This window comes from Arvicola amphibius, chromosome 11 (genome assembly GCF_903992535.2).
Source record: "Arvicola amphibius chromosome 11, mArvAmp1.2, whole genome shotgun sequence".
Taxonomy (NCBI): Eukaryota; Metazoa; Chordata; class Mammalia; order Rodentia; family Cricetidae; genus Arvicola; species Arvicola amphibius.
The window spans coordinates 65,594,403-65,606,588 of NC_052057.2; the positions used below are offsets into that span (position 1 = coordinate 65,594,403).

At 36.9% G+C, this 12,186-nt stretch overlaps 1 protein-coding gene across 1 annotated transcript in view; it reads right to left on the reverse strand.

Annotated features, from left to right (window-relative positions):
* Zfhx4 (zinc finger homeobox 4) overlaps window positions 1-12,186 on the reverse strand; it is an 85,444-nt gene that overhangs the window by 18,804 nt on the left and 54,454 nt on the right. The window contains exons 3-5 of the mRNA XM_042055969.1: window positions 6,757-6,867; window positions 798-931; window positions 397-597 (exon numbers count right to left, since the gene is read on the reverse strand). Of these exons, the coding sequence (XP_041911903.1) occupies window positions 397-549 (153 nt within the window). The 5' untranslated portion in view covers window positions 550-597; window positions 798-931; window positions 6,757-6,867. The remainder of the gene's footprint in view (window positions 1-396; window positions 598-797; window positions 932-6,756; window positions 6,868-12,186) is intronic.

Sequence of the window (12,186 nt, forward strand, 5' to 3'; positions counted from 1 at the left end):
ATATATATTATAGTTACAGTTTTCTAACCCAAACAGGAACATTTACCACTTCAGTGTCGTTATAGTTCTATATTCCTCTTTTAATGCTATGATGTAAAGGTTTTGGGCGGACTAATGTTAACCAAGAAACTTTTAAGCTAAAGGTACCAAAAAAAAGTCATTTCACTGTTACAAAAAGAACCACAAAATATCCTTAATTAAGCCATACTTCATATCATATTTTTTTTCTAAACAAGAAAGACCACAAATGGGTCTCCACTGTGACTTGGATGGCAGAGTCAATAAAGACCTTCCAGGAGCTCAGGGGAAATTACTTTCTATGAGCCCATCATTATAGATGTATATAGATAACAATACAGGCCCCATCAATTTTGCATTAGCCTTCAGCATCCTTACTGTCATAAGCAGTTTCTCCACACAGTCAGGAGACACACTGTGCAAATGGGTCAGATGCAGCTGGAGGTGCATTTTGTTGCTGAGGACATCCTGGCAGAGGGGACAGCAGACGACCGGCTGTACAGAGTGCTGTGACAGGACATGCATCTGCATCCGACTTTGGTCCCTACTATTGTAGTTACAATAAGGACACTGGTAGAACTGGAAAACATTGAATAAACATGACCATTATTAGCTGCCATAATCTGATACCTTCAGACTGTGCGGTGTAACATCAAGAGGCAGTACCAGTGTCTATGTGCATCTCAATAGTGCACAGACTTGGAGATTTGGAAATGACTAGGAACCTAGAAACAAAAAGAAAATGAATTCATGCACCAATGGGAAAACTACATATTTACCTGTTCGTGACAAAATTTATTGTCCTCTGTAGGTTTTGACCTTTTTGTTCCTGCATCTTCTTCTTTCGCCAGCAGGAGTGGCTGCGTACCCCCTGACACGTTGACTTTCAGCTCCTTCTCTGGGGTGATTATTCCTAATTCCCAAAACGGATAGAACAACTCAATTTATTAATGCAGTGTTACAATCAGAGTAAATAAAGCAATTGTGACTCGCAATCTACTGGATCAAACAACAGCGAAAACCAGACATGCAGTTGTATATGATGCTAATCTCAGAACACAAAAAGCGCTCTTCCTTCTGTCCACTGAGTGGATGTTACCCATCTATTTTAAACCGTACTCCTGTCTTCTGTTTAGATAACCCTAGATGGCCTTGAAAGTTTCATCAATAACATGTGTTCTCTGGTGTCTCAGTATGCCTTTATCACATTAAAGCAAATCTACACCCATTCACAAATACTGATTTAGAAAATCGTTATTTTCTCTCATGTACAATGACATGAATTTCTAAATTCATAAGTCCTGCGAAGATTTCAAAATCCTGAAACCAGCTGATTGATGAGCCATAATTCAGAAATGAAAACAATAATATGTTTATGTTATGACGGGATTTAGAGTTCTTAACATTTTAAAATTGAATATCGAATTCATTTCTGCTATTGGTGATTTGAGTAGGGGACATGGGAGTTTTAAAAGGTAGCTAGCTATGCATATAACACTATAGCAAGAATTTCAAGAAGACAACTGTTTTATGAGTTTAATCCAAATATTTGTGTTAGTGATGATTAAAATTTTACCTAGTTGAGCAGTATCAATGTGTAGAAACCTCACATACATCAAAGGGGGGGGAGCACAATTCTAATTTTCCAATCTAACAGAAAATTCTCCGCAGCATCAATTTGCCTGGTAATCTCCTCTAGAAGCTGGATATTACAGCGACATTGGGTAGGCATGTCACATACATCTCACGACAAACACAAAACCTCATTTACCAGCCATTCCAATCTCATCATAGCACGGCATCATCTGACCTTTTTTCTGGTGTTTATTATGAGTATTTCTAATTTTAACTTTCAATTTTCACCATCTTCCAGTCAATTTGCAACTAAATTATTTCCAGGGTGAAGACACTACCACTGGACAACTGGGTGCAAATACATCTTGAGAGGCAGTGGAGCTAAACCATTGATTGCTATCAGACCCCACGTAGATGCACAGTCCAGGGCAATCTGCCTGTATGCTGCACATGAAGATTTATCTTGATTTTTTTTCAATCCACATACAGTTCCTATAAATGAACAAATTGCACCTTATTACAAAATAACCCAGTTTTAATGTAAAAACGAGGTCAAGAATGTTTTAGAAACAAGTCAAAATGGAAAGTAAAAAAGATAGAAAAAAAATCTCATTCTATTTCTACCCTAAGTAGAATGAATGCTTTGAACCATATAAATGCTTCAGAAATTTAAAAATCAGGAATAAAATTAAACATATGAGATTAATTCTTAAGTAACCAAAATTAAAATAGGATATATTTGACAAGATGGCTGTGGTTTTATTTCTTTGGTGTGCATGGTGGCTGTGTCATAGCGGTCAGTCACTCACATACATTTTTAGATACTGCTTCTTGTTTTTATTTGAAGTGGTATAATTGTACCTACTTCATTCTCTTAGGAAAATTGTAAATGTGTTCCACTTATTTGAAAAGATAACATTTGCGTAAATTTGAAAAAAAAGACTTACAACTCTTATTATATTAATTAAAAATATTCAAGTATTTGATGTCCAATGAGATTTCCCCAAACTGGGATGCTTTCTCACTATTACGAAATCAAAATTTATTTTTATTTCTCAAAGCAAAGAAATCATGTACTCTTAATGTTACTTTTAAAGTGCTAAGTTCTTTAAGAAAATCAATGTGGAACATACTTGCCAATACAATTAGCTACTTAATGTGTCAGACCAACTTGTACAAAATGATTGTCATTTAAAATAACAAGTGTCTATCAGTTGTCTTCTCCTGATTGACTTTTCTTAAAAACTTTCCATTAGTGAGTAACAGTGTTTCCTGAAGAGAGTAATACCATGTCATATTCCCTTATATTCTTTAATGGACAAGATCAAATAATAACTTGACTAAATTCCCTGTACTGTCACATACAAGCTAAAAAATAATTCCCATAATTTGTTGTTTGCAAGTGTCTTGGGACATCAGAAGTAAAATTAACTTTCTAGAGACTTCTAATTCTACTAAATATTCAGCCACGAACCCATTTCCATGAACATTTATAAAGGATACTTTGAAGAATGACTAGCAGTATGGTTGGAAGGTGTGCATTGTTATAGAAAGCCTATTCATTGGTGAAAATGTTTGACATAATAACAATGTGTATGTAAATGATATATTGTTTTAATTTTTGTGCTCATCAATGTTCATTAATTTAGTGATTCTTGATAATAACAGAAGGCAAGAATTCCAGGACTCAGTAACAAGACACACTCTGGAAAATGAGCAGGTCTTCAAGGTGCCCTCGATAGGAGACCTATGTATCATTTCATACTTTTTTGTTTATTTTTATATCGAATTTAATAATGAAGCATAGCTGGTAAATTACAGGAAATCAAATTCACGGTCTTTTATCTGAATTGTGTTATGCTAGAAAAAATGCCTTGTATTAAATGAGGTCAATTAATTTTAGGAAAGCTTTTGATTAAGTTTTGTGATTACTCTTAGTTTATATGTGCAACTTCATTTGAAATAAACCCTGTTTGTTACCCTGGAGCAGAAAAAAAATTGAAATGAGATCATAATTTATTTTGTATCGTTAAGGACACCACAATATTCTCAAAGAACAATGTCATTTTAATGAATTTTAACTAAAAAATGAAGTCTAATTACAAATAAGCACTGCCAAATACATGAGCCAATGATTATCTGTCAGTTACAGGATTATTTAACTTGCAAGAGATTGCTAATATAAAAATGACATAATTCATTTCAATTCAGATGCCGCCTACTTAATTCTCAATCCCTAAAATACAGAAGGCTGTAAAATGGTTTATATTCATAACAAGTCAGGAAATCCAATAACACACATGTTACAGGGAACCTTGAAAAACAATAAATCAAAATGCTGAGTTATTACTTACAAGTATCTATATTTGATAAAGTTTGAATGCTTTAAAATTCAGATGTAACAGATGTTGTTCAACTCAAGTAATTCAAAATTATAATTACCAATACAGTATTTTTTCTAATGAGACTAGAATGGAAGGATAATTTTAATTGCAATAATGAAGGTTAATTTCCATCTTTCTTCATGTTTACTCCCTTATTAAAAAGTGGTCCCCTTAGCCATGGCAGAAACATATTACATTTTCAATGCAAATGTATTAATCTGGATAAACTCTATATTAATTCTCGTACTGCACTGAGCTATAATTTGGATTATAATTAATCTAAAGTGGCACTAGATTTAAATGACAATATAAATGAGGCATTAGGAAGCTTTTCTATTATGAATGAATATTCAGCAAATATAGCTTGCATATTGTCAAGTCTCACTTTGAAAGCTCTAGTCTTTCAGATTAATGTTAGCAACAGAACACAGCAGCTTACCAACACACCGCTCCAGACATGTGCTAATTCCTTCTTGCCTAAAAATTTCGAGGTTAAAGTGGGGTCAATCTATTTTCCCATGTACCACACTAACATAGCAATTACTTTGTAAGTTTGCTTTTTCTTTTGATAATAATAACTAGTAGAAGAACAAAAGAATATAAATAAGTGGTTATCTAATCATTAAATACACTTTTACAAAGAACAACCATCATGGAATAAATTTTCAATCTGGGAAGATTCAATTCAGAAGGCACAGAGCTTTGTTTAAAGTTTGTGTTCGTTTTAAGTAACAAGAGCTGTCTTAAAGGCTGCAAGATTTCAAAGCTAAATATTTGCATCTCAACATTTGCTTTTAGTTGGCTCTTGGTTAGAGCTCATTTTCAACTCTCTGTACCTGGGGATGTGTTTTTACAGTGATAACATTTATTTTAAATAACTTCCATTATGCAATGATCTGCCTTTCCATATACCCCAACCTTGTCTATATGGCACAATTAGGAATCAAAGGAGAACAATAACTCATCGGGCCATTAGGGAGCAATTGAGCCCACGACTTATGCAGAGCAGTAAACTGCACGGTGGAAAGAGAGCTCCTGCATCTCTGCTGTGATGCTCAACAGTAATATGGGATCCATTTTCAAAAATACTCCCAGAACCCATCCCTGACAAGGTCCTTGATAGATGTTAATATCAAGCTTCATACTCTACATCTATGAGCACTCAGTGAACCCTGCTGTGATTTCTTCCTATTTTATATAGTCCTCTGATAAACAAAGGGGAAATGCTTTGCAGTCTGCTCTGGTACAAGTGCATCAAACACCAAATGAAGAGAATTCTAACATCCACAAACTGGCAAGTTACTCATCTCAATGAGGTCCATCTTAGATGGCATAAACTGGCTGTCTGGCTATTTTCAGCCTTTTTTCAAATGAGATCTCCATGGGGCTATCCCCAGCAGTAGGTATTTCAAAGTCTATGTCATTTGCCTCACGAGTCCACCTATACTGCTATGGTGTCTTTACAGAGGTGGCTTTAGGTGCAATACTAACCTTAGATCCTCTTTGCTTAACTCAGATTAGAATCATATGTTTGACACTATGCCCTAGAAGCAACTAACAATGAGGCTTTTCTCGCTGGACTGTTATGAGAAATTTAGCACTAAAGAATTAGGGGAGGAAGAAAAGAACCCTTCATATACCTTTGTAAGGAAATGCAAAATTTAGGCATGGAAGGACTGAGTTACAAATATATGATAGTTCAGATTTAAATAGTTCCAATTTAAATAAACTCATAAGCAAAAAAATGATGAATTTTGTACACTCCTGTATCTTTCTACTGAACACAGGGCTTTTTATATGCAGCTGTCACTGGAATTCAGAGAAAAGATAGATGACTACCTGAGACTAATAGGCTTGAACTCGTTTCAGCACTTCTTCTGCTTCAATGAGTCCAACATAATAAAACTAGGTATAGCGTGCAGCAAAAGTGGCCAATGTAATATTCATCGCGACCACAGATTTCCATCTCATACATACAAAGCATGGATGAAGCCATATATTTGCCAAATCAAACACAGAAAAAGCCGTAGGTATCCACACCAGATGCTGGCCTAGGGTTTGTTTGTGCACAAGTAAATGTCATGACACGAAGGTTTGTTTTCAAAGACAGTAGCTTTCATTACTGGGATTTGTCTATTCCAGAAGACCAAAATTGCCCAGTACCTAATCCCTTTTCAATGATATTTCCTCCTTCTTAGGCCGAATCATCTGTAAACTTTTCCACTGGATTTTGTTTGAAATGCCTCAAATAGATGCCCTTAAAAAGGGCAAATTCCTGAGTGTAAGTTGAGAGAGAGAGAGAGAGAGAGAGAGAGAGAGAGAGAGAGAGAGGCATTTCTTTTTAGGGTTACATAGTGTGGGAGGGTGCATATGATTGAATGATAAAATTCAAGTGATATCTAATCCTGAGCTTATGAAAAATTAATATGCCATCAGAGGAATCACAAGTATAGCTAAGATTAATGAAAGGCGCTTAAAAAATTACAAGCACACAAACTGATTTGATTAAAAAATAATCTCACTAGTCATCCTGTAATATTCTTCAACTTATCCACATCTATTCTGTCAGATGGTCATGATTAAAAATAGGTCAATGGGAGGCTACTGATAGAAATCACATGCAAAATGCACACACCGGGAATAGTAGTGGGAATGTTCAGACAGTTTCAAATGAATAAAGGCATTTAATGAGCTTCGTTGGGGGATGCAGGGAAGGGAGGTTGGCTTCGGGGAGTGGATGAGTATAGGAGGATGAATAGTGGACGGTCGAGCAGCTTACCAGGGTCTTTACTAGAGTTCTTGCCTTCTCTGTTGTCCCTCAGTGTCTCCGTCTCCTCGTCCGTCACTGTGGTAGGCTGCAGAACTCCTCCCGCCTCTTCACTATGTTCTTCTGTTAAGAAAGCAGATCAGTGAGAAGAACTAATAAGTCCAGAAAATGTCCACTAATATCAACTGGGTGACCTTTATCACCAAGTATGCCTTTGAATTTGATCTATGAATTGTCTATACAACTTCCTACTTAAAAAAAATATACACTGAAGCAGAGTTCTACATTAGAACTATACTATATTAACTATACTAATGCCAATTTTTACTCAAAAGAATAGCATTTTTGTACTCAGTGAATATTTGCATGTTATTAAAAGGTAATAAATCCTTTCTACTACAATTTAACCTGCAAAAGATAAGGGGAAATGGGTGGAAGAAAACTATAATTTCAAATGTAGAACTTTTCATGGGCTAGAAGCACGGGCACGTGAACAAGGCGGACACACAGAAGAAATTCTCAGTGAGATAATATGGGAACAGTAGTTCATATAAAGGACAGGTGTTCTTCCTACACGCCGACTTCAAATCTTGGATGGATTCCTTAAAACTTCTTTAGATAAGATACCCAAAGTCCAGTTCCACTGGGGATTTGTTTTTAATGGAGAGCTACACAGAGCTTTGGCATAGCGCGGTACTTGTAAGACAACTCTACCACCCCACACCTCATTCACAGGATCACATCAGCTAGATTACATGGAAATCCTCATAGTAACTCAAACCTACTTAATTATTCTGTAAATCTCAGCCATGGCACTGCTGGTGGATTAATCTGTTTACGCAGTTAGCCTCGATGCTGGGGTTGTGCAGCACTAATCCGTGAAAGGCCCACTGTTCTCTTTCATCCTGAGATCATTTGTCTCTCAGTGTGCTGATGTCACATTTTAATGAATTTCTAGCAATCTGAGTAATGCCAGATAACCAGGCTCACAACTCCCCACAGCATGGCATGCTGTTTTCATTGCAGCACAAAAATAAAAGCCATATTCCCCAGTTCAGGTAGGAATTACATAAATTAGGAGAAGAAGGTAAAATGGGATTTGAAGCACCAGGCTGTACAATTTCATAAAATCTTTAATGACCATATAAATTAACCCTGGAAAGGCAAAAGGTCATCAGAACCCATTTGCATACACTCTTCTATTTGCTTTTGATAAGCAGAGCTTTTATGCAGAGAACATGATACAATTAACCCTTCAATAACCATACAAAATGCTGCTACGGACATTTCAAGTGTCAAGCGTTCACTGAAAATTACACACTGAATAAAATTTTCATTGCAAATGCTATAGTGATTGAAAGGGGAAATCGTGGCCCTCTCCACACCCCATGTTTTATTAATAACATTCTGGCAGCAGAATGAAATATCCACTGTCATATGTAGCAGCTGAGGACAAAAAAAAAATCTATTTAGTGGTTCAGTTTTCAGCCATGCTCGGCAACTCTGCAAGCAAGAAGGAAAAAAACGGACATTTAATACATTCTAAGTAAGAGTTGGGTCCAACTGAGAGCCCACCCCCCCACCCCGCGCCAAGATACACGAATATGGTTGAATTCATCCCAGCTTTGCCCTTTGCATATGGAGGGGAGAGCCTTAGTAAGACAATCTAACGGCCTGAGAAGGTGCCGCTCTTTGCACAGACAAGCAGGGAGATTTCACTTTAAGAAGACAGACCCTCAGCGTTTGGTAGCTCTATATTGCTCTCCCTATTGATGATAAGCAGTGATCATCCCACCCCGCCCCCATCCCCGCATCTGCCTCTCTTCACAGCAGCCGGCTTGGCTGTGGGTATGGTCCCTGAGAGGACTTCAAGAACTGGGAGGCTGAGATCATGACCAGATTAGGCTGTGTCCCTGCCAAGTCCACATGCGCACGTGACATGGTATCAAGTTCCAGGCTCGTGACAATTACTTTTCAACTTGTCCTGAGGAAGGATGCAAGACTTCTTTGAGTAGATTTACTGGACCTTCCCCCCAGGGCTAGAAAATGAAGTGTCAGAGTGCTACTGAGAGGCCTTATCTCCAGGGGACACAAAATTGTAAGGGCTATCGCAACCCCCATTAATAAAACATTGTGTGTCAGAAAAAGAAAAAAATATGAAAGCATTAAAAGCAGGCTACAGTATAATCTGGGTCTCATCAGCCAGATTTTTGTAAGTTCCTCGTCTTCATTTTCTGGTATGTGTTTCAAGTGTGAGAGAAATTCCCAGACATGTTCTTCTATACATCACTGTGGTGTCTGACCTCAACCTGACCCCGGCAGCAGTTTGAGAAATCTGAATGTGAACAAAGACTCTGTGTCCACAGCAGGGAAAGATTGTGGGATAGACGCTCCCATCAACTTAATGGCAAACAGCAGTTCTGAGGCCATAACTTTGCCTGGCTTCTCCAAGCCGCAGCTCAGAGCCCTGAGTGGTGGATTCCTCTGCCATGCCCCTGCTTCTGTGAGGCTTGTTTTTTTTCTCCCCCTCTCTATTTTCAGTTCTGCCTTTGAAGTAGGCAGGCAATTAGCTCTAATGCTCAAGCAATTCAGACCTGTTTTGTGGTTTAGAAGGCGAAAGCTGTTTATTACAGGTAGGCTCTTTGGAGCCATAAGAACTCTGCAAATTTTTAATCATGCAAAAAATAATCACAAGGTAATTTCTCCACACCATAAAATTCCATATAAGCTGGAATAAAAGGTCACTTTCATTCTCAAAGAGAGTTTTAGAAATAAATTTGACATTCATTATATAAATAGGCTTTAGAGTCAAATGTAATGTGAAGAAACCACTTTCGCTAACAAACCTGTAGGCTAGGATTTTGGATGAGGAGGAGTGACTACAATCTAGCTTAAACACCAAATTTCCTCAATTGTAAAATGTCATAAGATACAAAATGTCTTCTAGGAAAATTATAGACAACATGTTAATGCGTTAAGAGAGCACCATAGAACTGAGGAGAATAAATACTTTATGAGAAATTCTAAAACAAACAGGCGACAGCAGTTCTCAATTTTATTGAGACTCCCCTGCATTCCGTGCAATAGTAATAAAGAGCAGTAGAGCTTTCCACGGTACCGCTGGGTTTACAGCATATGCACTTTCAGTCTCCTTTAAAAGCAAAGAATGTGGAAAAGAAAATACTTATTTATATGCTGAACATGAGGGTGTATATCTACTTTAGCTTAAAATGAGTGAGCTTCCTCTAGAATTTCCCATATATCAGGCCAAAGAAGTGGTATTTTCATTCTTAAATGTTTCGGTAGACTAGAATAGCAATGAAATGCTGTATTTTACTATTACAGAAGTATTGCAGACGCATGGCCCAACTAACTTTGTCAAGCATTTTAAGCATGCCTGAGATGGTGATCATAGGCTCCATCACACCCACACATCAAACAGATTTAAAAGGTGGTGCGTGATTAGCTTAGAATATTTTCATTTAATTATAAAAATAGAAAACCACTACCAATTTGTCCTACAATTTATAATGTAGAATATCTAAGCATATGTACCAGTCAGTGCCCTTACACTTGCTCCATAGCAATTGACATATTTTAGCGCGCGAAAGAAGAATAGCGCGATTCATTCATTTCTTTGTATGTGTATTCTTGTGTGTGTGTGTGTGTGTGTGTGTGTGTGCTGATTCTGGATGTATGCAGGTGCATCACAAGAATGCAGAAGCCTGTAGAGGTCAGAACAGGGCACTGGATCCCCAGGAACTGGAGTTACAGTTGATTGTGCGTGGTTATGTGGGTTTGGGAACCTAACCATGGTCTTCTGAAACAGCAGTGAGTACTGGCAGCTGTTGGCCCAGCCTTGCACACTTCATGTTCAGTTGCCATGGGATAATTGTACCTATCCATAAAATATGGTGTGGTATTTTGATATATGAATAATAAGATAATTTATATACATATAATGGTGCAATGATAAAAATCAGGTTTATTAGAGTTTCTGTCTCCATAGCTATTTACAATGCTGTGTGTGTTGGGAACTCCTCTCTGGTTCTCCATAGAATAAAACCAAATGTTATCAATGATCACCACATTGTAGTGCTGTAGAACATTAGAACTTACTCCTGCCTAATTCAAAAGGTTGAATTTAACCTTTCCTTCTACCCTTCCCAGCCTAATGATCACTTGCCCCTTACTTTTACTAGATAAACCAATTCAGCTTCCATTACATACTTTTCAAATCATGTGAAGAAGAAGCAGAGGGCAGATAGTAACTCAGACATCTTCAGTTTTATATACTGAGCATTTACATTTGAAACACATACTTGGATGAGAATTCAACCTTCGACTCCTCTATGGCCTTCTTGTCCAGTATCTTCCCTTTGAACTCTCTCCTCTACCTGATGTGCCTACATCTAACTGCCTGCATCCACCTCCTGTGGCCTTCACCTACAGAGAAAAATATCAATCCTTTGGCATAGTAAGGACATCTTCCCGACACCTGGTCCTGATCTATGCCCCAGACTCATCTTTCTTTAAATGATCTTTAATAAACTTCTTGAAAACTGTAGAGTTCTGGTTGTTAAAAAGCCTGGAATGTGTTTTAAACACACCATTGTTGAGCCCAGCCGTAAAGTTCCTAATTTAAACAGGTTTAGCCTTGAGTGATGTCTGACTATGTCTATAATAATGTTCTTTTCATGTGATGTTCCTGATCCAGGTTATATCCTGCAAGCCTTGTTTGTAATGGTCCTTCCTACTCTTTATGTACTCTTGTGTATCCTTATTTGAGGGAGTAAAACACTCCCCTTTTCCTTTGTGTTCAGCTTAGAAAATACCAGTTTCAACATCTTGGAAAATCAACTGAAAATAACCCCTTTGTAGGCTTCTTATGTACTGATGTGCAAAAATCAATTAAAAGTGGTTCTTACCCAAACCATATATTTAAAAATGAGTGCCCTATTGTATCACTAGTATTATTCATTGTTTCCTTCTCCAACAATTTTTTCCTGAAATTTGAATTAAAATTAATGTTTCTGGGTGGATTTGTGGTTTTATTTCTGTGTGCCAATGTTAAATAACATTATATGTTAAAATTGGTTGTACATTATGTATTTACACTACAAGTAAATATTTTATGAGAGCAGAGATTTAAATATATAATATATATTTATACATGCAAGAATATTTAAGCAAACATATGCTTCAAGCACTTTGAGATGTCTCTTGGACATGGCAGACAAGAAAATAACACTGACTAGAAACTGAACTAACTTAGGAGATGAAACTGGGAGAAGAAAAAAGAGAAGTTCAGACATTACCCAGTTCTATTTTTCCTCAATAAAATTTAAAATGAACTTCTGCTTTAGTAATGTATTCTCAATTTGTTTAACTTCTTTTAAATTTTCTTTCTAATGAGTCACATTTATTACATATCAAAAAAAT